Source organism: Rhinatrema bivittatum, chromosome 2 (assembly GCF_901001135.1).
Source record: "Rhinatrema bivittatum chromosome 2, aRhiBiv1.1, whole genome shotgun sequence".
NCBI lineage: Eukaryota > Metazoa > Chordata > Amphibia > Gymnophiona > Rhinatrematidae > Rhinatrema > Rhinatrema bivittatum.
This window is the reverse complement of record NC_042616.1, coordinates 83,849,131-83,876,804: the sequence shown is the minus strand read 5'-3', so window position 1 is coordinate 83,876,804 and position 27,674 is coordinate 83,849,131. Positions and strand designations below refer to the sequence as shown.

At 45.0% G+C, this 27,674-nt stretch overlaps 1 protein-coding gene across 3 annotated transcripts; it reads right to left on the bottom strand.

Annotated features, from left to right (window-relative positions):
- Positions 1 to 27,674, bottom strand: CSRNP1 (cysteine and serine rich nuclear protein 1). Of its 3 annotated transcripts, none has more exons than XM_029588387.1 (5): positions 27,522 to 27,674; positions 15,127 to 15,331; positions 9,276 to 9,535; positions 7,935 to 8,231; positions 1 to 6,085 (listed from the first exon to the last, which is right to left on the bottom strand). In XM_029588387.1, the coding sequence occupies exons 2-5, from the start codon at positions 15,311 to 15,313 to the stop codon at positions 5,093 to 5,095; spliced, it is 1,737 nt and encodes a 578-aa protein (XP_029444247.1). In that variant the 5' UTR covers positions 15,314 to 15,331; positions 27,522 to 27,674; the 3' UTR covers positions 1 to 5,092. The 3 variants fall into 3 exon arrangements, with proteins under 3 accessions (XP_029444247.1, XP_029444248.1, XP_029444249.1); XM_029588388.1 differs by lacking the exon at positions 27,522 to 27,674 and adding an exon at positions 16,169 to 16,282; XM_029588389.1 differs by lacking the exon at positions 27,522 to 27,674 and having other exon boundaries at positions 9,276 to 9,531; positions 15,127 to 15,242.

The following is a 27,674-nucleotide window of genomic DNA, read 5'->3' as shown; positions in this document are numbered from 1 at the left end:
CATTTGTCAAACCATTTTTTTTTTTATTTAAAGTGTAATGCAAATTTCTTCATATTGCTTTGATGAAATGACAAACAGCTGCAGACACTGCTTTTTCTCACCCCCTCCCCTTTTTTAAGAAATGGAAATGCAGAAGGTAAAAATAAAGCATTTTCATGTGTACCTTTAAGCAAAAATAATCACATTATATACACAAAAAAAAAAACAAAGCTAAAATAAACCAGGGCAAAACAAGAATTTCAATTAATACATTAGATAATTACAGATGGTCAATAAATAGCCAATTTTAACTTTTTGTTTTAATAGCCAACTTTTTACATGAATAATGAAACATATTTACAAGTTTTGTGCCCTGGAAGGGGAAAAAAAAATCTTTACTTTTGTTTCCCCTCCCCCACCCCACTTTTGGCACAAATATGAAATTACTGAATAAATTAGATGCAAAAAAAAATCATAACTGCTGGAGTCTGTTCTCTTATTCACCTTAAATTAAATAGAAAGCTCTGCAGAGAAACAGAGGAATGTTCTCAAGGAAATGAACCCATGCTGTTGGTGCCAATAAAACAACAGAAACGGTACCAGGCCCTCTCAAGACTTCTGATGAAGGAGAAGCTAGTAATCTAGTCAACTATCTGCAGTTAAAAAAAAAATAATAATAAAACACAAATTTAAAAATCCAGATTCCCCCTCCCCCATAGGACAGTAGTATGCAGGTCAGGGCCAGGGCAATTTTGGTGTTTTTCTTCTTTTCAGGTGGCAAGATGCAAGAACAAAAAACCCACACTTAGCAGGGTATGCCCAGGATGAAAGAAATCTCATTTCTGCTCTCTGGTGTCATCTGTACTTTACAAGCAGTTTCCAGTTACTGACCATGAACTGTTGCAAAGAAAGGGTTCTGGAAAATTGGTCTTTTTTTTTTGTTTGTTTGTTAAAGTAAATATAAATAGCCCTGCAGTACACACACACACAGGGGATACATTTTTTTTTCTTGTCCTTAAAGCCAGCTGGTAAAAACCCCTCATGAGAAGCAGAAATTGGACAATCAATTTTGACCAGTTTCGAGACTGCTGAATGGCATTTTCATGAACACCTGGAATACTGATGGGCCAAGGACAAGCCTGGGCTGCGAGCACCGGGACGCCGGGCAACTGTTTGAAGATCTGTGCGGCTGGAAAATGGGTGTGCTCCTGCCACGATCGTTTATCCAAAGAGAACAGCTAGAGTACTGCGAAGCGGGGGTGAACAGAACTCTTATATGTGCGTGGAAACACGTGTGCGGTCGGTGTGAACTACATCGTGGCACTGAATGAGTTACATGCCAGTTTCATTGCTTGGCATAAGAAGCACTTACAAATTGGCACGGCCTTGCCTCAGAGAACTTGAAATAAAAAAAAAAAACAGAAAATTGCTCTATTTCATATACATGAAGGACGGAGCAGACAAGACAATATTTAATTGCATTGTCATCAGCACAAGAATATCAGCCTCTGGGAAAATGATTTTCTGCAATGGTGGTATAATCGACATATGCAAAATTAGCCAGGAAAATAAAGTATTCCCAAGCCGTACTATTCTGGGTCATGTTGCCTTCCTAAGTGGCACAATTCAGTGATTTACCCTTTCATGGCTGTTGAAATAAAAAACATACATCCAACAACTCCTTGAGATTGTGTTTTCTTGTATGTCACATTTACAAAAGGTATGTGAGGTAGGCATGGCCTGAAGTCAGACATACTCAAACCAGGTGACGTTAAGAAAGACAGGCCTATATGGAAAATAAGCATAGCCTTTGCAAATACATGTGAGTGTCATGGCTGCATCCTTTACAGATGTGAACTAAATGCAGGTGCGTACATACACTGGGAAGCTGGGTGCTCTTTTCTCTGGGCCAGTAAGCCTGACAGTGACCCCCCCCCCCCCTTTGGCCTCTTCTGGACCACTGACCGCATACCACTGAACATGGGAAGCCAACAGAATACATTTCATTCCCGTATGTAAGATGCTACATGCGGAACCAACAAGAACTGTACGGGTATGGAGACTGGCATGGAGACTTCTGCCCCTGTGGCTCCTTGAATTCGAGACATGAACATTACAGAACACACATTTTTATAGACTTATTTACACCAAGTTTAGATCGGGTCTACATACACAAACCAGGCTAACATCCATCTGTAGCGCTGGTATAGGCACTTGAGTGTACCACTACAATACAGGATCACATCCGATCATTAGTAATCAGTCAACAAAAGTGCAAACACACTACATTTTATTTCTGTATCCCAATCAGACTGCTATAACTGGCTGATAGCACTTGGGGGAAAAACAAAACAGGTCAGCCCATCAGAAAACAGCCAATTTATAGACATCAGTGGTAAAAAAAAAAAAAAAAAAAAAGAAACACAATATATCCAACTAAAATTAGCCGACCAACTTCAGAGCTGTTTGGAGACTGGCAATTAGAACTCTGATAGGTTCATGTCACATTTTTATAAGAAATCTTTTGGTATCAGAATGAATAATGTCAGCAGAATGGATACTGTTCTCCAGGTTTGAAGGGTGACAGTTTTGGTATCTCCAGCTAACTAGTTTTCCCCACAAAGAGCCTCCTGCACTAATCTGACAACTGATAGAACCTTCCCATTCCACCAACATTACCTTGTACAAATGGTTTTGGTTTGTTTTCAAAACAGAAAAGCTTTTGTGTGTGTACCCAAATGATATACTGAAATATTTTTCAAATTGCTTTCTATTAATCGAAAGAAAAAAAAAAAGTATAAAAAGCAAGAAATAATTCAATGCCTTCATGTGTATTATTTTACCTAAATTAATGTACTTATAAAAACAGTATAAATAGTCTGGTATATATATTTTTTTTAATTATTAAATTAAAGTATCCATTTGGCATAATGTTATCCTGTGTGTAAAAAAAAAAAGAAAAGTCAAATCACACCAAAATGAGACATCCTTGACTTCCCTCCATGACTTTTACATCAAGCTCTGGCTCAGTTTATGTTCTTAAGCATATTTAATAATACACTCAGTTACTGCAGACACAATACGGAGGAGAAAAAAAAAAAAGACGCAGAAGCTGCGTTCCTCTTTTGGCAGCAGGTGCCAACAAAAGCCATCCCAGTTTTGGAATCCTCTCAAAAGTGCAGCTTCATCATTGTCAGCCTGGTTGACTTTACAGTATCTGAGACGGGGCAACATTACCTTGACTAGTGACCCAAGCAATTAAAAAAACAGGGCCCTGGGAAGCCATGGAGGGAAGCTGTCCATGCAACACCAAAACAGTGGCATGTCACCGGATGCACACTTTTCAAACCTTTGCACTTAATAGTAAGGAACACTTAGTTTAGATAGGGAACAAGGACACTGGTGCTTTACGCTGTTCCACTTATTTAGTTTAAAATGAGAAAGTCCCATGGATCGGGAAGGCTGCTGTACTACACCTTCTGCTGCTCCTCTGCGTATTCAGGCACCATATCAGATCGCTCACGATCTCATGGCCAAATCCTTAAGAAATTAAATAAATTATAAAATAATTTATGAATTTTTTTTTTTTTTTTTTTTAAATACAGCTACTTCACACTCATATCATATAGTTTAGGGTTCACTTCCATAGCAAAAACACTATGGTCATTACTTATCAGTCCATACATTAAAGATTTCAGCTACCAATGTGTGTGTTGTGTTAAAAAAAAAAAAAAAAAAGAAGCTACCATTTTAAGCCTGCACGTGCCCCTGGTCTGAAAATTGTGATTTTGTCTTTCAGATTGGTGCACCCAGGACTTAAGCGCACTTTCGGGTCCATGAAAGATACCCTGGTGCTTTTATCTTTTAAATGTACTGAGCATAAAAAAATAAATAAACAGATATATTATGTAAAAGGAAAAAAAAATAACTGATTGTACACATAATACATCTGAGGTATTCCCAATTTAAATACAATTCATTCTAGTTCAAGCTTCTGAAAGTACCTGGGTTCTGGATTTTGTAATAAATAGGTGAAGGTGACTGAATAGTGTATGGATCGGTCTGTAAACCTTTGCTGGCTTAAAACCATAAGAGTAAAGGTGCCCCCAACTCTTATGCAGATTTTTTTTCCTTTCCCACCCCTCCCTGCTTCCACAATAAATACAAGTTTTTGTTTTTTTTTTTCAAAAAAAAAAAAAAAGATCGTTAAAAGCTTCACAATTTTTTTTTTATACGTTTCTCGGGCTTTCTTACTATGAACAGAGTTGGTGGGGTTGAGTCTCCCCCACTTAATGAAGACACACAAACACACAATATGCGCTAGTATCGTCTTTGTGTAAGTGTTAAAAGAGGCAGCAACAGCACCTCCTACCCAAGGCAGGTCTGAAGGTTAACTGGAAGCAGAGAAAACAACAAAAAAAAAAAGGTTAAACAGCCCATGTGAACTCCCCCAGCTCCTGCTTTCTCTTATCATCGTGGCCCTTGACCACCACCTGGTCGGAGATGAGGAGGGAGACTGGCTGTGGTGGTAGTGACTCGTGGCAGCAGTAGTTTGTGCAGTGTTTTTTTGGCACAGCGGCAGCTAGGCCCATCTTGTGCGAAAAGGCATCATTTTTTTTTTTTTTAAATCACAGTAGCTCCCAGTGAAGTTCCAGCCTGCGGTTTTGTTAAAAAATGGATGAAGACCTTGCTTTTGAAAGGGGGAGGGGGGCGCGATAAAAAAAAAATAATAAAATGCAACCTCCCTCTCCCTCGGCACTTCACTAATAAAAATAAAAATTTAAAAAACGTTTCCCATCCGCCTCGCGATCAACAAGACTAGGAAGGAGGCCCTGTTGCTTTAAGAAATCCTCAGAAGTGATTTTGCCGACGCCAAAACCTCCAGTTGCAGCGGCAGTTACCTCTAATCCATATACTATAAAAAGACTGAGAATAAGATGTCCGTGTAAACCTTGCATATAAAAAAAAACATAAAACAAAAAAACCTTTTCTTTGTAGTATCCGCTTCCTTGCTGAAGAAGCAAATTTTAATAAAGTTTTTTTTTTGTTAATTCCCCAACCCCCCCCCCCCCCACCCTTTCCCTCACCCCACCCAAAATATGCCCCCTTCTTTCTAGACCTTCACAGTTTCTATTAGAGATGACTTGATGGCATCTTCTAGGAGTTGATTGTCCGTAAAAGGAGCCGGGGTCTCTGGAACAGATTCCGACAGGCCCATCAGGGACTCCAGAAAACAGGAGCCCGGATCTCCCACCGGAGAGAAGCCGGGAAGATTGGGCAACTGAAAATGTAATGCCAAGTTGTCCAGGTTCTCATATTCCTTCAGGGAGTTGTACAGGGGTCCCAAGTTATAGTCGGAAAAGGACTGAAAGAAATCCAGCGAGTCCGCAGAAAGGCCAAGGTCTGTGTAGCTCTTGGAATACAGATCTGTTGAGGAGGACATGTAGGTAGTCAGCCCGTCTAGGAAGCAGCTGGCATCCTGGTTTGCGTTCTCATCCAGGCACTCGGAAATGTTTGACAGGTGGCTGGAGTAGCTGTCCAGGCCTAGTCTTCCCACGCTGGAAATGCACTGGCTACCCAGGTTGTCGCAGAAGAAGTCCTCAGGATGGAAGTAGCTGAGGTTGTCCTGGCAGTCGCTGCTGCTCTCCTCGTTCTCGGAGTCATTGAAGTGAAGGATTCTAGCCAGGCCATCGTCGTCGATGTCGGACTGCGACTTGTCCGAGAGGACGGCCTCGTCCTGCTCTTCAGAGTCCTCGCTCTGGCCGGAGGATGCAGAGGAGTCAGTCATGTCGCTGCTGCAGCTGTTCTCCCCGCTGGTCTCCAGGTCCATGCTGAATTGGAAGGCCGGCGCGAGCGTAGCCGCCCTCTCTTCCAACGCCCCCTTCCCCACCGGGCACCCGAAGGGCTGGAGCTGCTCCTGGGAGAGCACCTCCGGCTCAGCGACTCCCATCTCCCTCTCGCTGCTCTGCTGCTTCTCCTCCAACTCCAGCTTCATAATCGTGTGGATGTGGTGAGTCTGTACCCGGGCTTGGTTGAATTCGATCCTCCCCTCTGTGTTTCCACAACCGTCCTTTGTGCAGCCGCAGGGGAATGATGTGTGATCCATCTGAAAAGAGTAGGAAAAAACTACATGAAAAGCTAAGTCTATTAAATTTACCGATGAATCACACAGGGTTTGTGGCCGATAACTAAACCAGAAAAGTCACAATACCAAAGAACGTCTTGGAGGTAATGAAGCTCAAAAATGGCAGGTGCCCAAAAAGAGTTAAGTCAAGAACACACCAGGATGGGTCACAACTCGTGACTGAGATGAATCACTGAATCCCAACCTGTGACTGCAGCTCCAAATCCCACCCAGTCTAGATGTTTTGCCCATAGATGGGATTTACTAGGTAAGTCATCAAGAAACTGGGGGGAAAAAAAAAACAATGTCCCCCCCTTCCCTCTATATTGCTTCACCTATTACATAGTAACATAGTAATGACGGCAGAAGAGGACCAAATGGTCCAGCTGGTCTGCCCAGCAAGCTTCTTATGGTATCCTCTGCGCACCGTGCAGGTTACCCTCAGGCTTCTCGCAATTACCCCTCTGTGCAGTTTTTCCCAACTCTTCTGATAACCTTATTACCTCAAGGTGTGCTTGTGAGGTAATAAATGCCACCAGTAAACAAACACCCAGATTACGGGCAGGGTATGAAAAAAAAAAATTTACAAATCACCTCCCCCTTCTCTAGGAAATATAAAAAAAACAAACAAAAAAACCCCCCACACTTCACACCGGTCCCAGCATTTGATTATTTTGCAGCAACAAAACACCACAGGTTATGCGAAGAGCGAGACCTTCACGTCAAGCAGGGGGGCAAGGCTGAAGCGAGCTGCCTCGGTGGGAAAGGGGAGGAGGCCTTCCGCGCTGAGAGAGACTCCCGAGTAGGGGTCAAGCACAGCCCAGCAAACCACAAGAAAAAAACCACAACATTTTGAAGTTTGAGGCACCATCAAAAGCTGCCATGGGGTAGGCGGCGTTTGTGCCCGGGTTGCATTGTGGCAGACACTACTGCCCTTCAGGGGTTCAAATGAGGGCACAAATTTTGCTCACAGCTTAGGGGGACTTTTCCCCCACTGATTTTTACAGCCCTTCTCCCAACTCCGTGCAGCAGCCATAATGGTTCTAGGCTTAGGGTGGGGGGAGGGGCCTCAAAACCAAGGTTCCCTCCAGAACTCTGACGTCACCCAGTGGTTACCAGTGAGCAACAACCAAGATTCCCTCAACCCAGGTGCTGTGAATGCTCTCTCTCTGCAGCACCGGAACCAGACAGCGGAAACCTGGCCCATGACTGGGGAACCAGGTCTCCTGTACCTGCTGCAGGAGCCACCATAGGTTTGTGGTTTTGGTTTTTTTTTTTTTTTTTTTTTTTAACACACCTATGGACACACACACACCGTGTTTTGACCTCTTGCATTCGTTTATATACACCACAAATATTGTTCCATCAACGGTTTCCTGCCTTTTGAATGGATTAGGCTTTAATGCATTTTTTCGCTTCTCTTTTTTTTTTAAATGAAAGTTTCACCACCAGTTTTCTACTTCAAAGAACGTATGGGAGTTCTTTAGATTCTAAAGGTAAAAAAAAATACAACCCCCAATCCCCTCCCCCCTCAAAACCCAACGGAAGTGTGGCACATTAAATAAAGCCCTTTCACAAACTCTTCTGATGGAGGATCGAGGATCATCCGCCGCTGTTCTTACTGTGCAAGCCACGTGCAACGCTGACAACCCCAGCCTAAGGGCATTTCTAGAGTGGGCAGTGTTAATCGATCTTCTACAAACGAAGACGGTGCTGCATTTCATCGTCCCTGCTTGAGGCGTTACCGTGCAATGTTGTCTGTTTCTTTGCCATGCAGATGGCTGGGGGGGGGGGGGGGGGGGGGGGGGGGGGGTGGGTGCCCCGCACGTACCTGGCACTTGATGCCTGCCAGGCTGCAGCTGCACGTCTCCGGCTCGCAGAACTCCTGGCAGCTGCAGCCGCAGTCCTCTCGGGACAGACGGATGGTGTTCAGCTCCCGCTTCTCCTCCTTGTCTATCTTCTTCACGCCTACTGCCCTCAGCAAGGCGCGTCTCTTCTTGGCAGGGTAGGGCTGGAGAAAGAAGCCATCCTCGACGTCAACGCTGCTCACGTCGATATCTTCGTCGGAGATGTCATCGGTGGTGAGTCGCTCGGCCTCTTCACACTCTCTCGTACCGTTCATGGTTAACTGTACAGAAAAGAACGGGAGAAAAAACGGAAGCTGACACGCGGCCTTAAAAAAAACGGAGGCATATTCAGTTAACACGCTATTGAGAACCACTGGTAGATCCAAGGATGTCAAGAGTCCTAAAATTTACACTGCAAAGGTCCATATTCGGCTGGTTAGTCTGCTTAACTCTATCTGGGTGTTCGGCCCAACTCACGTAACTGTAGGACAGATATTTATCCAGGTATCTCTGCCTGCCCAGAACTGAATATCAGCGATGGCCGGACACAGTAAAACCACACCCTAGGAATGGGTACTTATTCAGCTAAATCTCTCATTATCTGGCTAAAATTTAGCTGGATACCCGAGGCGTTCCAGGGAGGAGTTACATTAGGGAGCCAAGTTATCCGGCTAACTCTGGTCGTGCCAAAAAGAGTTGAGCTAAAGTTAGCTAGATAAGGTTATCTATCTTTCAGATAACCGGCTATATTCAATAGTGCGGCTGCACTGCTGAATATCCCTCCACAGTTAGTTGGACAGTGACTGGATATTACCCCCCCCCCCCCCCCCCACAGGGTTGGGAGGCTCTTGTGCAACATTAGGGTCACGTACAGTAATTCTGCAATACAAGACTGTTCTGCTGAGCCCTGCACAAGGGCAGAAAGGCACTCGACAATACTCTGTCCATAATTACATCTCGGCACAGCGCACTGTTAAGTGCCGTTAGCTATTATTACACTTCAGTGTACAAACGCGTGCCAATGGTATACCACACACTGAGGCAATTAAGACACTGTTTTCGGTCAACTCTATTTCAGATAACCTCAAAATCTTCAGCCATAGCTTTGCACCAGGCTTTACAAGTTACAAAGCACAGAAAAACACACACACGGGGGAAAGGGGAGAACCCCCCACCACAAGCAAACAGATTTTGAAATCAAGCACTTGCCATCAACACCACCCATGGACTTCGGAGGTAACCACCCCCTCCCCCATCTCAGTCTCACACACGTGCCAGTGCGTTTGGCAGCAGCGGCAGGTCTTAAAAGAAAAAAAAAAACCCACCTTCCACTTCAGCGCCTCCAGCTTCCCCTCCTTTATCCGCTCCTTGAGCTTCTCCCTGTGGGCGCGCTCCTGCTCCTTGGCGTACTCCTCCAGCGTGAACTCCCGGTGGGAGCTGTGCCTGCTCACCATGCCCAGGGTGCAGCCCCCGCGGCTGGGCACGCTGGTGAAGCCCTGGCAGCGGGGGAAGTAGAACACAGTGACCCGGTCAAACCCCACCGGATTCCTCCTGAGCCGTTTCACCTTCTTCAGGATGGACCTGGCTGAGGAACCAAAAAAAAAAAAAAAAGAGAGCATATATAAGCAACGGTTCAAAATCGTTTTTCTTTAGCAATGCCATTCTATTTAAAATCGTTTTTCTTTCTCACCACAGTGTCCAGTCTTCAGGCACTGAGTTTCTTTTTTTTTTTTTATCAGTTGGAATGGGAATGTCCCAGGTGGTCATTTCATTCTCTACAATTTCTGTCGGGGTCATGATCCCAGTATTTTTCTGGTACAGTGATGTTATAGCACCTACCCAGATTTCCAGTGGATAAGCCGTGCCACCTTACTGTGCCTTTCTGTAGAAATAGGTGGCACGGCTTATCCACTGGAAACGGCGTAACGTTCTGGCTTTCCCTCCCACCCACTCCCACCTCGTTTGATGCTTATTCTGGACCGGTGCTTTTCAATATATGTAAAATATATGTAAAATAGGTGCACCGGCGCGCAAGGCCCTGCTCGCGTAAAAATAGGTGCACCGGCGCGCAAGGCCCTGCTCGCATAAATCCGGACGGATTTACGCGAGCAGGGCTCTTAAAATCTGCCCCAGTATTCCAAGTGAGGTCTCACCAGAGTCCTATAAGGGGAATATTTCTTTTTTCTGTTCACTATTCCTCTCCCTATTCTGGCTTTTATCGTTGCTTTGTTCACCTGTTTGGCAACTATAAGATCAGAAGCAATTACCCCCAGATCTCGCTCTTCCTTTGTGCTTTGAAGAATTTCACCTCCAGTTTCACCCTTGGGTTTTTGCATCCTAAATGTATTACTCTGCATTTTTTTTTAGCATTAAATCTTAACTGCTAGACCTCAGACCATTCCTCGAGCTTCACTAGATCCCGCCTCATGTTTTCCACTCCTTCCTGGTTGTCCACCCTATTTCAGATTTTGGTATTGGCAAAAAGAAACCTTTCCGGACAATCCTTCCATTACGCCGTTCACAAAAGTGTTGAAAAGAATCAGTCCAAGGCTCAACCCCTGAGGAACACCGCTAGTAACAATCCCCTCCCTCAGAGAAAACTCCATTTCCCACTACCCTTTGTCATCTCCCACTCAAGACGCTCTAGGATCCATACCAAAGGCTCAGAATTTATTTAGAAGTCTTCTGTGCGAAGCCATGTCAAAGGCCTTGCTGAAATCCAAATACATTACGTCTAGCGCTCTCCCTTAATCCAACTCTCTGGTCATCCAATCAAAGAAACTGATCAAATTCGCCTGGTAAGATTTACCTTTGGTAAAGCCATGCTGCCTCGGATCTTGCAATCTAATGGATTCTAAAAATTGCCACTATCCTCTGTTTTAGCAGCGATTCCATTAGTTTGTTCACCACAGAGGTCAGACTAACTGGCCTGTAGTTCCCAGTCTCCTCCTTACTTCCACTTTTATGAAAAGGAACGTCCTGAACTACTCCAGACTCTAAAGAAGTGAAAGATCAGCCAGTGGAGCTGCCAGGATACATCTTAGTACTCTCAGATGTGCCCCATCGCCTCTTCTACTTTTAAGTTTAGTGAGCGCCTCCCGAACACACTGTTCTGAAAATGTATGCTAGCCCAATCATGTTTCCTAGCACTTCCTTATATTGTCCACTGGGAGGAACCACAGATCCACTCTTTTTTTTTTTTTTTTTTTTATTTCTCAGAGAGAGTCTTAAGCTTTGGAAGGCAATTCAGCTTGCAACAAGCAATCTCAGCATACAATGGGGGCAGGATAAGAAATTAGAGGGGAAAAAAAATCCTAAAATGCTATAAAAACACTGCTCATTTCTAAGTGGCTATTCCAGGATCAGGTAAGGAGATCACATCTCTTGCTCCTTACCGTAATTTAAACCTCACAGTTCAATTATTCTTTTATCAAATATTACTACTCACATTATTATCCCCCTCCCCCCCCAACTCACACACACACACATCATAATCAATTCAAAAGGATCCCTCTCTCCCCATATACAGATAGATTATGGAGCAATTCTCAAACTGAGCAGGCAGGCAGAAAGCCCGTGGGAACTTTTATCCTGGGATTTTGCACCACTTTTCAAAAGAGGAAGTAGCCATGTATCTTCCCTTTGAAAACTGCTCAAGGAAAGTGTGCGGGAGCCGGGCTGTGCAATAACACGTATACCTATACCCTGCCCGATTTACCCCGGTAAACGTCTTCAGAAAAATCCCTCGCCCTGTACATCCAAGCAGAAACAATAAATCATCCAGCACTGGGGTGAAATGAATGGTTGAGCTTCAATCAGCCTTTCATCTGTCCGGACTAAAACTATCCCAGGGAGGTCGGGCCTTCAAGTGACCTTTTATCCTCTAAAGCAAAACTGCTGAAATGCACATCTGTTTGCAAGACGGGGGAAGGTCTGGCAGACGCCCAGGGAAGGATTCCACCCTCCCCAAGTGTTTACTCAGGTGAGCCGGCAGGAACGGTTTGTTACAACCTTGTTTGGGACCGGATATAATAAAATGTGAAATTAAAAAACGCTAGCTAAAATTTAGATCACATTTTCTTTACTCAGCACAGTAAAAATGAATACTATCTAATTCAAGGGGGTGGGGGGGAAGGCACGCTAACCTGAAAATGTGTGTAGAAAACATGCTTCGTGCACATAAAATCCAATTTACGTGCAGAAAACATGTTTCTGCACAGAAAACATATGTAGTGTGCACAAAGAAGGTAATTTGAAAAGTTACCTCCAAAGCATCTTCTGCACATAAAACAAGATTGTTGCGCACAAAACAATGTGTGCGGATAATAAAAGTCTGCATGCAAAGCAATTTCTCTGCACAAAAAACATGTTTTACTGCACAGAAGCCTTGATCTGTGTACAACTCTGGGTTCTGTTCCAGAGACAAACATTAGCCGGAGTAACTCCACTCCAGCTCTGACCAGGAGTTAAAATTTCCAGCACTAGGGAACAGTTACACCTTCGCATCTGTCTGCACTGGGGAGTAAATCTCACTGACATCCCATGTTAACGGAGGCATTAATGTACGTTAATTTTTGTGCACAATTTTACACCGGTTCGTACGTACTTTTTTTGAATGCAAAGCTCCTTCCTGCATGGAAAGCAAAGCCTTTATGAAATAGCGAGTATCCCCTGACAGCACACGCTTCCCCCTCCCCCCCCAAATTTAAACTAATGTTTAAAACCTCTCAAAGTGCGTGCCCACTATGGCTGTGTGTGCGCATCTAAATTTACATCTGTGCATTGTGAAAATTTAGCAGGAGGAGCTGAGATTGTCCTCACGGCTGAATCACTGCTTCCAGAGCCACACATTCCACTTTTTAAAAATTATTTATTTATATTCTGCCATTCAGGCACTTCACAGCGGATCACATTCAGGTGCTGCCGTTACGCAGTTTCCAGTGGATAAGCCTTGCCACCTATTTCTACAGAAAGGCACAATAATGTGGCACAGCTTATCCACTGGAAATCTGGGTAGGTGCTATAACATCACTGTACCAAAAAAATACTGGGATCATGACCCCGACAGAAATTGTAGAGAATGAAATGACCACCTGGAACTTTCCCATTCCAACTGATTAAAAAAAAAAAAATGAACTCAGTACCTAAGACTGGACACTGTGGTGAAAAAGAAAAAAAAAGAATGGCATTGCTAATAGAAGTATCAGTACAAGCCATAGGGAAAGAAGCAAGATCCTGAACAAGCAAGAGATGCAAATCAAGAGACCAGTGTAGCTGGGTTTAAAAAAAAACACTGGAATAAAGTCTTGGAGGACAAGTCTATTACCTGCTATTAATCAACTTGTCTTAGGGAATAGCCACTGCTATTACTGGCATGGGATCGACTTAGTTTTTGGGTACTTGCCAGGTACTTGCAGCCTGGATTGGCCACTGTTGGAAACAGGATACTGGGCTTGATAGTCCCTTGGTCTGACCCAGTATGGCAATTATACAGAAAACTGCCTCAGATTTTGTGTCACTGGTCTCATTAAAAACAGCTTCCAAGAGCACCCCGATATGTTGTATGTATGTATGTATGTATGTATGTATATGTATACACACACACACACACACTACATTCTAGGAACTCCAAAAGGAAGCTGTTTTTGGCATAATGCAAGTACTGAGGTGAGCACAAGCAGTAAGTCTGAGAGGTTCATACTTATCCGGCTAAGAGCTAAATATATCCAACTAACTTTAGGATGCTTTCATGCAGTCTTAAAAGTTATCTGGCTTAACTTAGTATCTGATTCACTAGGGGTTTTTCCCCATAGACACAAAACAGGAAAAAAGCCTGAATGAATTTGGCCCTTAGCCAATAGCTGACTCTGCCCCAGAACATCCCCAATCCTAACATCAGTATATGAATTCAAGAAAGCGTGTGATAAATACAGAGGATCTCTAAGGAAGTGATGAGAATTATAATGCTAAATTGATTGGACGGATGGGCCACACAGTCTTTTTCTGCCATCATGTTTTTGTGTCTCTAGGTTTCTTATCTGGTTAACTTTTGTCTGATAAACTTAGCTAGCCAAATGCCAGGCGGTGAGCTCAGCCAGATTTCAAACAGCACCATCTGGCCAGCTATATCTACATTTAGCCAGACAAATGATCCTCAATATGGACCTTTGAGACTGTATCCAATACACCCTGGTGTATAGAGCCACTATCCCATTATTCCACTGCAATTGCCATATCTTTTCCTGAACCAGTGTCTACCCAACAGCACAGCCATGGCACTAGACATCGACTAAATATGTTCTTCAGAACTTCTCCACTTATTCATAGGCCTATATAAACTTTCTACTACACACTTTGGGTCAAAACAACACACTACTTTCATTTGGACAAGTTTTAAGATTCCTGGAAAGCGGCAAATCTGACTGAAGTCAAAAGGACCTACAACAAGTTAATGGTGCATAACCTAAGGGGACATCATTTTTTCATGCTACCCAGAAGGCGGCCATTAATAAGACATATTTCTTTGTGGCCCAGCTTCTGACGTTTAGGGGCGGCCCAACTTGCCGAACAACTCATGCAGTCCAAACAAGATGGCTTCTTGTGCCACCACGCTTGGAGCTGCTGGATAGCCTCCGAACTGATTTCACCCTCTCCCTAAAGCATGCAACGCGGGCAGCTGCTACAACAGCCCATGGTGCTGTCTATATGCTGGCAGCGGCCAGGGGGGTGATTGGATTCCTCATGCTGGCTGCCTGCTTTGCTCCGTTTCCTTGGGAGACCGTGCTTCTGAAGCTGCCCGTGTTAATTCTTTTAGCAAAAGTCGCTAAGGCATGTAAGATCAGAACACTCAGTTTTCCCAACCCAGTCTCTCAACGTGATGCCAGCTTTGCTCTTTACTATTAGGAGGCCAGAAAGCATCCTTAAAATAAAGGCAGACACTTTTCTGTGGGATAAATGCATTGTTTAAAAAAGAGTTCTGTCTATTAGGCTTGAAGTCAATCCCAGGCACATACGAGGGACAGCAGTTATGGTGGGGATTTTAGGAATTATTAAAAACAGCCACCCATGATCACCATAAGATTAGAATTTTTTTTTTTTTATCCTTTAATGCATGTGAAGATAATGCACGGGGCCAAGTGGCAGAGATGCTGGACACACCACAATTAAAATACTTACGGATGAAATCGCTGGATATTAAGGCAGCACGGGGCTTGGTTTCTTCTCTAGAGTTTTCCTCATCAGATTCCCAGCCAGAGGAGGCCACCAAGGAGGAGAAAGGGGAGGAGGAGGAGGAGGAGGAGGAACTAGAGTAGGTGGAATCATCCTCCAGTACATCATATTTCCTTTTCAACATCCCACTCATGGTTGGATCTTCACAGACCTGTCAAGAGGGGGAATAAAAAAAGGGAGGGGGGATGAATACTGGGCATGACTGAGCATTACCCTGTGACCACAGATCACCTATGCAGAATGCAACCAACACTCTTAAGTTTATGTATTAATAATAGTCTTGACAGCCTTCCAATACATGTAGCAGCAAACATGTCTAAATAAAACACAAAATGGAAAATATACTTTATGGCTATTATTTAATTTTTAAGCATTGTATTAGCTAAATTACATTTACAATAGATTTTTTCAAATAAATCTTATACATACACACAAAAGAGAGAGACCAGAGAGTGATACAGAGACATAACTCTTTAAGATTCAACAATGAAGCTTCCTTGCGCATCTTTCCTCGCCTCTCTCTAATTAGAAAACAAGCTAGCAAGCCGGTCCACAGAGAGGGATCGGCCGGGTACGATTTACATGCAGCGCAAGCCCTGCAAGAAATCCGCCCCGTGCGGCCAACTCTCCCCACCAACTAACCTCACCTAAGCCGCCGGTGCTTGAGGCGCGGTACAAGCGAGCACAGCGGCAGACCGAGGTGGGGCTGCCGCCGCCGCCGCCAGCGGGAGCGCAAGTCCCGTTTTCGCCGAGAACCCGCCCGCCTCCCCCCTCCGGAATAAGGACGCCTTCCCTCGCCTTGGAGAAGCCCGGCCCCCTGTGTCTACAACATTTTCTGCCGCTTGCATCACCGGCGCTGCAAGTGCCCAGCCGCTCTCTCTCGGCTGGAGGGCGAACATTTCCGCCGCCGCCGCCGCCGAGGCCGAGCTTCTCGCTCCCTGCCCATTTCCAGGAAAAGAAACGAAACGAAACGAAACGTGCCGTTTACCAGCAGCGCAGCCGCTCGCGTCTCCTCCCAGTGGGTGCCCGGCGCAGATTATCCAGAAAGACGACACAGCGCAGGCATTACTGGAAGAATGAATCAAGCATGACTCAGTCCCAGTACGTGTGTCTGTGTGTAGTGTGTGTGCGGGGGAAAGAGAGTGAGAGAGAGAGAGAGAGGCTACAAGAAACCTTACCGCCGCGACTCATGACGGCAGAAAGCTTTTCCACTGGAAGTTTGGAAACTTCCCTTCCCGTGGGTGTAAGTTAGCAGAACTGACCTGCCCGCGGGGGGGGGGCGCCGCTGACGCCGAGGTGACGAGGCCGGTGACTGTACCAGGCAGTAAATTGTTGTGCTAGGATAAGGCGGCCGACACTGCACGATGCCACCCGGGGGGGGGGGGCGCACTGAAACAAAAACAGGGATCCCGGGGGAGCCTCCAGATATTCTCCATTTCGAAACACAAGGGGTGCAGGATGTCAGCTCTGAAAGGGGGGAGGGGGTAACATTTAGGAGGCTCAAATTCACGCGGCAGGCAACAAATTGGAGCAAGAGTCGATCCATTTAAATGGAGTTTTTATTGTCCACCCTATGGATCTTGTCTCAACAGAACGTGCCCGGTTTCCCCTGCCCAGGGCGGCGACCTGTTAAAAAAAAATGTTCGATCCACTTTGTTGTTTAAAAATCTTTAAATATATCTTTATTTTGGACCATGCAGATCCAGGTGACCTGCTTCTCCGACTCCCCGCCCCCCCCAAGGATGTTCGGGGTGGGTGAGAGAAGGGGCGAGGAGAGAGAAAAGAAATAGCCCACGACAGAGGGGGGCTGCCGCACTCAAAAGCGGAGCCTTCCCGTAAACATGTCCTCGGGAGGAGGAAGTTTTGAATACATTTTAATAGCACGGCACGCTGCCACTTCACTCCCTGACAGAGCTGTCAAGTGACCCGGATCCTGGTGGGAGGTGGGGGGATTTTGCACCCAGTCCTGGTTTTGCAGTACATGGTGGTTGTTTGTAGTCTCTCGGTCTTACCCATTTTTTTTAAATATCCGTGCAGTCGGTCAAAGAATGCAGCGGGCTGGGGGCGTCCAAAACTCAGGAGCGCCCCAAAATCTCCCTCCCCGCCCTGGAGCATTTGACAGCTCCAGAAACAGAAAGTGCACGCTGCTAGCGCTCTGGTTTCCAGGAGATCCGCAAACATGCATCAGATCTGCGTATACACACGGCCCAAGATGCACCCAGCTTACATGTTTTGTCCATGGCCCCTCGAGGCCCAGGGCTTTTTTTTACTCTTGCACGTTGACTGGGGGGCAATGAAGAGGGTTAGCACCGCCCTGATCAAATCCCCCCACCGCCTCTTAAAAACTTGCCATTCTTTTCTTAGAGAAATCAAAACTACCGGGCTTTAGCTGGGATGAGACAAAACCAGAGCTGGCACAGCCCGCCCAGATGACACAGGATGAACTGGCAACTACAGCTGTGAGGCCACAAGCTGAAGAACCGGTGACAACTTAACTAACGCCTCTCTCTCTGCACGATACAGAAAGCTCAGACTACTAGGAGGGTGCTTTTCCTTGAAAATGGATAATGCTTTTTGCGTTGATTTCAAAATGAGAGAAAAAACAAAATTATTTTTTTTTATTTCAGGTCTTACAACTATTTAAAACGCACTAAAACAGAGAAGCTAAAGCCATCCCCTTACTGCGGTATCTGTGCCGTCAGTTCAAGAGTGGTAATGTTGCTAATTTTGGCTGCTGAGATTTCAGGGTGGGAGTCAGGGTGCCTGTGGGAGGTCGGCGAACTGCGGCATGCGTGACCTCAAGTGACAGCTGAGCTGGCCAGAGCCGGCTGGGCCCGGCCTCTGCAGGGCTTTTATTTCAATCCCACAGTCGTGCATAATGCCCTCAAACCTCCCGAACATGTTTGCTTAACAGTTGCTCAAAACAAGACTTTTTGTACTTGGCTGGTTAAGCAAAAATATACATGGGCCTTAAAAAAAAAAAAGAAAGTTAAAAAGTCCTGTTTAAATGCTATGAGCCTTGGGTTAAAATAACCTTAAGTGTCACCATCAGCATCTCCGAAAAATCGGAAAGATACCAAAATTAAGGGCCTTGCTTATCCCTCATGTGTGAGAAATGGGGACACAGACCCCAACAGCAGCTCCACCCACAGAATGGTTCCCACAGCACTGCTGGCTCAGCTGCTGGTTTTTAGGCCTTCAGATAGAGCAGACTGCAGGAGACAGTGATGGCTTCGGATCTCTTCCATTGGATCACACTGCATGCAAGTACCCCATACCTGGTTTGTCACTTTTTTGTTTGCTTCACAGTAGGACATGGGGAGGGTGACACAAGGCTGCACAGGTACACAACTCTGGAATCTTTTCTTATCAAGTTATGCCTTTGACATTCAGATCACGTTGGGGGTTTTACAAAAAGAACAAAGTGGAAGGAGGAGTAGCCTAGAGGTTAGAGCAGCAGGCTACAAACCAGGGCTCAAATCCCACTGCCTCGGGAACATAAAATATGCCATATTGGGTGAGACCAAGGGTCCATCAAACTCAGTATCCTGTCTCCAACAGTGGCCAGTCTTGGTAAGTACCCAAACATTAAATAGATCCCAAGCTATTAATCAATAAGGAATAGCCACTGGCTGTTATTAGCAAGTCTAGGAACTTATCCAAACCTTTTTTAAACCCAGTTACACTAATTGCTGTAACCACAGCTTCTGGCAACGATTCCAGAGTTTATTTATGCATGGAGTGAAAAATAATTTTCTTTGGTTTGTTTTAAATGTGCTACTTGCTATCCTCATAGAGTGCCCCCCAGTCCTATTATGTGAAAGAGTAAAGTCCTTTCATGATTTTATAGACCTCTATCACATTCCCCTTCAGCTGTCTCTTCTCCAAACTGAAAAGCCCTAACCTCTTTAGCCTTTCCTCATAGGGGAGTCATCCCATGCCCTTTATCATTTTGGGTGCACTGCTCTGCACTTTCTCTAGTGCAACTATATCTTTTTTGAGATGCAGTGACCAGAATTGCACACAGTATTCAAGGTGCGATACAGAGGCATTAGGGCATCCTCCATTTTATTTGCCATTCCCTTAAGTCTGTAAACTCTCTCAGGACAGGGAAATACCTACAGTACCAAATGTAATCTTGCTTTTTTGGCACTTCAAAGTGAATATAAATAAAAATAAGTAAAAAATAAACAAAGCAAGCCAGATAAATAGAAAATACAAATCCAAGTTGTCATGTACCAGTGTCAGATAAACAAAAACAAGTGCGTATGTGTTTAGTGCCTCTAAGGCCTATAAATCAGCTGAACTGGAAGGCATTCTCTACAAAAAAAAAGTCAGACCATAGGTAACCAATTACTTTTTAGCCTGCCCCTCTAACACAGAAGTGTGCCAGCATTTGCTCTAGAGTTTCAATTTGGCATGCACAGACAGAAGTTAGCTAACAAAAAAAAATCAGAACGCCTTCCGATTGGAGCAATTTACTATATTTCCTGACTAGCTCCCTTTCAAACAGGATGAGCAGGTCAGATAGGACATTGCCACCCAAAAATTGTCACAACACCCACCCAAAGCAATTCTGTCTCGGAGCAGGAACTGCATGCAGGTGTGTTTTGGTGCCCTAATGGCACTGAGACAGTCACACTTCACTGTCATTGTCACCTCAGGTGCAGGAAGCCAATTTGCAAAACAATAACCACGCAGCTGGTGTATCACACATCTGTAAAGGACCTTCATTTTCAGAGATATATATATATATATTTTTTTTTTTTTTTTACTTTTTCCAGGGATTTATCAGATCTATTATGAAAAGAGCACAAAAAAAATAGGAGAGAAAAATTGGTGGAAGGAAAAAAAACCCCCACAAAACTTCATTTTTCCTGGTAGAGTTTTTTTTGGGTGGACAGAAGCCAGGACAGTAAAAGAATATTAAGCAGATTCTCCTGCCTCTCTCTACACCCCCATTCTCTGACTCGCAGGCCCCTTTTTTTTCTCCCATCGCTCCGCCCACCGCATCCATCCGGACTGCAGGTGGCTCCAGGCTCCTCCTGCCAAGTTTGGTAACGTGCTAGCTCTGGCTCTGCCAGGGAGGCTGCTGCACTTCAAAAAACACTGCATCAGTGGCAGCAGACAGGGGGCACCAACTGTCTTGCTTGAAACACAGCTCTTGCTTCGGCCCGGCAGTGACGGAAGGCCTTTCAATGCTGCACGCACAACTCTGGAGCCGATCTTTGATTTGGAGCGAAAACTGGTTTTTCAATCGAAGAACCGTAGACGTCTAGCGGAATCTGCCACTCTCAAGCTGCCTGAAACAAGGTGCATGGGGGAGCTTCAGCCGACCTAGGTCGACACAGATCGAAAAACAAAACTCCTTCCCGACACAAAATTCTCGGAAGGCACCCCCTAATCACAGGCAAGAGGAAAATATGGAACAAGCTCTGCACAGGAGCTGGAAGGCAAGCAGACGAGAGTGAAAAGCGAATCACATCACCGTTCTGTCGAGCCTTTATCAGAAATCCTGGCAGGAATCGCATGGATGCACGTAAAATGAGATTACTCCATAAATGGTAGTCGGGGCAATTTAAACAAAAAAATGTACACATCATTTTTATTTTAAAAAAATAAATAATAAAGTAGGACAAAAAGAACAAGGACTACTAGGAACACAGACAAAAAACCAAAAAGCAAGAAAGCCAATACACAAGTGTCATTCTGAAGAATTTAGATAAAATCTGCAACTTTAAACTCTCTTTTGGAGGCTACTTGTTGTATTCTGGAAGAAGTTTGCAGAACAGATGAGCTACAAGGCAGTAGGTCAGCACTGGAATGGCCCTGGTCTGGATGTGAAACGCTGCCCCCAAGCTCCAGCCCCCCCCATCAACCTTAAAACAAACTGGAGACCGCACGGTTCATTCTGCTGGCGGCCGATGGTGAAAGTCTACAAATCTACAAGGTGGAAGATTCAGGCATTCGTGCCCCTGGAGAAACAAATGCCCTCCACCGCACCTGCACCATTACTCACCACTGCAAGCTGGCACAGGGCTCAGGGCTCGGAATGAAAGAAAGAGTTATGTCACGGCCAAAAATCCACGTGGTTAGGGAAAAAGCAAACAAAAAAAAATAAATAATGAGGATGGGTCCCACCAACATGAAAAAGCCGTCTCTCCCAGGCTTGGAGAGGGGAACCCGGGCTATTACGTGCCCCGGCTCTTCGAGCTGCGTGGACAATGCAGACACGCCACGAGCAGGGGGAAAGGTGGTACCTGCGTTCGGCGCCTGCCATCCTGCAACGCCTGTGCATCAAAGCAGCCCGAGCCTGCCCGTCTTCAACACCTGCAGAGGAGGAGCAACGCCGCTAGAGCTCCCGCGGGCAACATTAAACTGCGTGCGCAAGCAGGTAAACTGCCTTCAGTTTAACCTGGATACAATTATGGCACCTCTTTGTCTTAACGTAGTTTTTTTTTAATTTTCTGATACGCAGATCTCAAAACGATACGGAACTAGCACACAACAGAAGTCTGCCACATCATTTAAAACAGGGCCCCAGCTACTAATGCACACAGATGAGGAGTGGTTGTTTTCTTAAAATACCTTTTTAACAACCTGAAATAAAACGATCTCGTCCAGCTTCTGGCTGCCAGAAGAGACATTCTGTTCTTGGCTCGAGCAGCTTACTCATCTATTTTACTGAAAACAGTTTTCTGAACACCATGGATCAAACCCGCAGGAATTTGCTCTGGCACCATGACTCCCACTATCTTTGGGAAGGGTTCAGAACAACTATTTAGCACAGATGTGCATTCTTCCTACTCCCTGAGCATCAAAACAAAGAAAAAAAAATTGTATAGAAGCTCGGGGGGAAAAAGTAGGGAATTATGCCACAATTTTCCAGGTATTACCCTAGTGTGGTGGAATCTAAGGAATCTGTGCTTTAATCCCATGTAGAAACAGTAAATATTTTCAGATTTAAAAGAAAAAGCTCAGCTTTTATTTAGTTAGTAAAAAAAAAAAAAGTTATTTATCAAGCTCAGATTCCTCCAGTTCAGCTATTTACTTGGAGAACATTTACAGCTGAGCTTCAGATTCTGTAGGCCATGACCTCTACGGTGGTAATCTTTCCACTATGTTACACGAACCCAAAAACATGGCCCAGCTGGATCATTTTTAACAAAATGTTATCAAAAGGGATGTGGACAATTTGATGCAATAAAACATCACCTTTCTCTCAAAGGTTGATGCGATAAAGCGCGCTCAGCCTAGCATTAAATCAATTCTCGAGTCAAGGGTTCAGGGAAATTTATAAAATAACTGTCCTGTGTGGTTACTACCTTTATTCTTAAATACTTACTGCTTGCGGTGTTTAAGACTAAAAGGTATAATGTGATGCCTTGATGAAAAAAAAATTCCAGACGCATAATGTGAATGCACAATAGACACGCTCCCCAGGCCAGTTTCACCCCTTTCTGTCGTGCATGTATATTGGACAAAATCGTCCTGAAGCGGGATAAAACGGACACTCGCATTGAGCGCCCATTGCAATTGTGGATGCACAGCCATGTCTCCTGGGCGCTAGGGACCCACAATTCTTCCCTAGCGCGTCCTTTTTAATGCAGCTCATTAAAATACAGCACCGGGCGCCCAGGAGACAGGGCTGTGCTGTGCGCTCATTAGGAAAATGGACGCTCAATACGAGCACCGTTTTAATGCACATCTAACTGCATGAGCCCCACAGCATATTAAGAGGGCAGACCTGCCCTGATCACACTCGCAGCATCACAAACTGAATTCATCGCTCCATGTGGTCCATTCCCTCCCTGCACCTTTCTGCCACGGTGCGTACAGAAGGCAGAATGCATCTTCCGAGGGTTTCAATCAGCAGCGTAACACCATGAAGTCGACATGCCTCTCTTCAGGCCCCATCCTTTTTTTGCATTATTCACTGAAGACCTCTCTTGAGGTGGTGACCTCAGCATCAAGCATGTGAAAGGCAAAGCAAGCCCCATGCACCCACCTCCCAACCAATGGGTCAGATAAATCTCTGCAGGCTGCGACATATTCTACTGGACCAACACCAAAGAAAGCCAGGCAGTTCTTGACGTTGCATGACCACGCAGGAGATTTCTTCCGATGCAGCAGTAGGAATGTTTGCTCACTTCCTCCTGCCAGCAGGCAATGTCTAAAATTTAAGAGAGACACTCTTTCCTAAATTTTATATGATATATAAAATCCACTCGAAAATGGGGAGTCTGCCATTGGGAAGACCTAACCGTTTCACAGCAGGTCTCCTCAAAACTGCCAGAGGCCGCCCCTCCCCAAACAGCCAACTGGATTTCCAGGATATCCATAATGAATATGCATGAGATAAGTCCATATGTATTGGAACTCCGAGCATGCAAACGTATCTCCTATATATTCATTGTAGCTATCCTGAAAAGCCACCATCTGGTTGTGGGGATCACTGGGCCAGGATTACGAGCACTGGAAACTGACTTTTGAAACCTATTGCACTACATCAGTACCTCAGAATTCTGCTAACAGAAATGGGGGGGGGGGGGGGGGACACACTCACCGGGGAAGGGAGAGAGCAGATTTATTATCCGACTACCAAACTTGTATTTCTGCATGACATGGCAGGTGGGTATTTAACAAACGTCAATGCTAGTATAATAACTACATAAGAAAAAAAAAAAAAAAAAGAAACCTAACCGAGCATTTGCTATCATGTAAGTACAGGTGCAAGGGGTAGTGATTTTTATTTTACTGCTGTCAAAGTTGCACGACTTCTACCTGAAACGCAACATAATGCAAGGCCCTCAAAATCAATACTTGGGAGCTTTACCAAATGCATACCATAAAGCTATTTTCTAGCATTCAATACCGGCTCCGTGACACTTTCACCTCTATTAGAAGCTTTTATTAAATGGTTTCTGTTGGTTTACACTATCGCATGATTAATGCACCAGCATCTACAATGGTCTTACGTGTAGTCTTGGAAAACACTCTCCAGGAACTCTCACACTGCGTAATTCAGTACTACTATAGTGTTAATTATTCCTGATGCAAATATTAAGAGTCAGAAGCAGCAATACCAGCCCTCTCAAAAAGCTGAAAAATCCAAGTTTTCTTGCTAATGAAAGGTAATTTTTAATCCACCTGGTTTGTAAATTTCATAACTATACTCATTCAAGATTAAAACGGACTGCCCTCCTTCCTCAAAGAATCAAACTGCAAGTCACTGAACTAAAGACGTACAACCTACATACTGAAGGCGTTCTATTTCTACACCATAACTGGGGGAGCTGTCACTATATAGATATATACACACTTAAGTAAAATACTCAACCTACACAATGGATCCCACAGACAGAAGAAGTACAAGCAATGATACAACTCTGCAAAGACTCCGGAGGAAGAGATTCACTTTTGCCCCTAACCATTCTCCCTCAGAATAGCTTCATCAGGCAAGCCAGCACTTTCACTGAAAGAGGTACAGTGAATTCTCTGCCTCCAAGGAGTTAAGGCTCAGGGCCACTGGCAAACAAATAGGAAAAAACACAAAGTCCACTTCTGACTAGGTGAATTCTGTTTTTGATGGCATGCTATGAATTCGCCACAGGCCTCATGTTCCTCTGGAGGCGTGGATATACAGGAAGTTACCTCCTCCTCCTCTCATTGCACACATCTCCAGACAAATTATATAAAAACCTCTTGCCAGTAGCTATCTACTATATGTCATAACTAAAGCAGACATTGTAAACAATCATGGCATCCTGGCCAGCTGCATTTATCTGATATATATTACCTTTCAGGCATTTCAAAGCAGATTACAACCAGGTACTGTAAATTTCCCTTTTCCCAGAGGGCTTGCAACCTGTTTGTACCAGAGGCAATGGAAGGCGACGTGAATTGCCCAAGGACATAAGTACTAGCAGTGGGATCTGAACCCTGGCTTCCATAATGTAAAGCCTGATCCCCTAACCACAAAGCCACGGACAGTGAACTCCAGTCCTCGAGTGCCACAAACAGGCCGGGTTTTCTGCATTGCATTTTCACTGTGGATCTGCATGAGATATTTTGCAGACAATGGAGGCAGTGCATGTAAATTTCTCTCATGCATATTCATTGTGGATATCCTGAAAATCTGGCCTGTTTGTGGGACTCAAGGAATAGCGTTCGCCATCCTTGCACTTGGCTATTCCTCCACTCCATCTGTAGAATACAAAAAAAAAAAAAAAAATTGTTAAAAACCCACAAAAACATGATTGCCAAAATAAATGAAGCAAGTTTTGCTACACTAGTTTGTTCAATGAAAAAGTTCTGCATTATATTTTTTTTTTATATATATCTTAGCATGTCCCATGCATTCATGTTTACAGTGTTTCTTCAAAAATGACATGAACAGCATGATTAAAATCACTCACTTTCAAAATGTAACACAGATTCCTAATTGCTGATGAAATCCTGTATGCCTTTGGAAAAGCTCAGTGGTGGAATACTGTAAGACAGTATTCATGTCATCTTTTTTATACCAAGATTATGTAAAAACGGCAACTTGTTGAGCAATGAAAACTTAAATTGCATCTCATTAAACAAAAACTCTCTTTTAAAAGCTTCAAAAATGAATCCAGGGGAATGGTGAGAAAAATCTGGTTTGTACAGTTCTCACAGCCACTGGCTGCAATCCAGGCTCCAATCCATCATCAATATCTTACGAGGATCTGGCAGCCCAAACCCTCGGCGGATCAGGCTTCGGCCAGCAGGTGCCGCTCTAACAATAAAAAAAAACTGATCTGGATGTTCTGCAAATGCCCGGAGGGAGATATACATACATCAAAAACTTCTAACTTCACACGCCTCCTTTTATCAAGAGTTCCTTTACAAAAATGAAATAAGGAAAAACCTGCTTCAACTCCTCCCGACATATTTATTTGCGCATTGCCATGGAAAAGAAATGCCTCTCCGTTAGACAAATGTTTCCACAGGCTTGGAGACCAGGGAGAAAAGTATCCGCGAATGGAAAAGAATAAAAAAGTAAAACTAAAACAACTGGAATGTGACTGCCCCCCCCCCTCCCCCTTAGGTGGTTCTTTATTCGATATGAGACCAAATAATATTTTCCTCAGTCGTCTTTGAATGAAGGCGAGAGAGGTGTGCCTCCCTGAGTCACTGGCAAACTACTCACACTATGAAAATTAAAAAAATGACAAAAAACAACTCCCAACATATCTAAAGATGTGGGAAGATTTGTACGGGAGCAGGAAAACAAATGCAAGACTAGTTTTCTCTCCAACAAGGTTGTTTAATAAAAAAAAAAAAGTGACCGGGGCGGGGGTTGTCTCCTCCTGGCAGCTCTCGGCCAAGACTAAGGCATCAGATTGCTTAAAGAGCCTCCCCGGTCTGGTTAACGCGCCCCAGAGGGGACGCTTCGCACTCACTTCACAAGAGAGCCCCCAGCACGAAACGAGATCATTATCTCCCGGACTTCGGGACCCCCCGGCTTAATTAACCTCTTGAGAACAGTTTGCAGCCCATCACGGCAAGACAAAAAACCCCGAAGAATATAATTTGCTAACAGCACTCATTGTTAAAGAAGGGAGTTACAGACAAGTGTCAGAGAAAGCCATTCGAGATCAGCCCCTTTCGCATAAGTTTCTGCGCCTATAGCACAAGTGAACGGTGAACAATCGCAAACTTGGAAAGTAACCAAGAAATCTGATTTGAACTATCCCCAGACCTACAAGACACCATAAAAAAATGACAATTCAAAATCCGGTTTTCATTAAAAAGATCTCCCCAACAGCGAAAGGGGAAAAAGGTTGGGTTTTTTTGCCCCCTTCCAAGAAAATCCCAAAAAGTTACGCACCATCGAGCTAGTTGTTGCAGAAACTTAAACTTAAAAAAAAAAAAAAAAAAAAAAAAAAAGCAAGCAGGGAACAGGGCCGAATAGCGGCAGCCACGTCCTTCATTCAGCTGCCGTCTGTGCGTGGAGCCAGCGACGGCAGCCTCGGCCTTTACTCCTCTTTCATTTCCTCGCACTATCTGCTCGCTGCTCCTGTCCGGATCAGCCCCCCCTGGCACGCGCCGTCGCCAGTGGCTCCCGAGCAGCTCGGGGCCTCGGCGGCTCTCGGACACGGACGGACGGGCGGATCCCAGGATCGCAGATGCCACAGGGGCGCCGGAAGATGCAAAGAGAGGGCGGGGAGAGGCGACTCACAGCGGCAGCACTCGTCCTCCTCCCGCACAGGTGCGCGCAGCCGCTCCGGGAGCCCGGCCGCCGGCAAAGTTCAGCGGATCGCAGCCGCGTCTGCCTCCTCCCCCCCCGCCAGCCCAGCCGCAGCACTTACCTGGCCCTGTACGAATCTCCCCCGGGAGCCGGTGCTGTTCCCTGCCTCCGCCGAGTGCCTGCTTTCAGCCCCGCATGTTTGCCCGGAGCGCAGCAGCAGCAGGCACAGTCTCTCTCTCTCGCCCCCCCTCCCCCTGGCTCTGGAGCCGCAGGC

Coding starts and splice junctions, on each gene's coding strand:
- CSRNP1 (XM_029588387.1), bottom strand. CDS start 15,313: ATGAGTGGGATGTTGAAAAGGAAATATGATGTACTGGAGGATGATTCC. Junction 8,232..9,275: donor TGGAGGCGCTGAAGTGGAAG/GTGGGTTTTTTT, acceptor TTTTCTGTACAG/TTAACCATGAACGGTACGAG. Junction 6,086..7,934: donor TGGCAGGCATCAAGTGCCAG/GTACGTGCGGGG, acceptor TACTCTTTTCAG/ATGGATCACACATCATTCCC.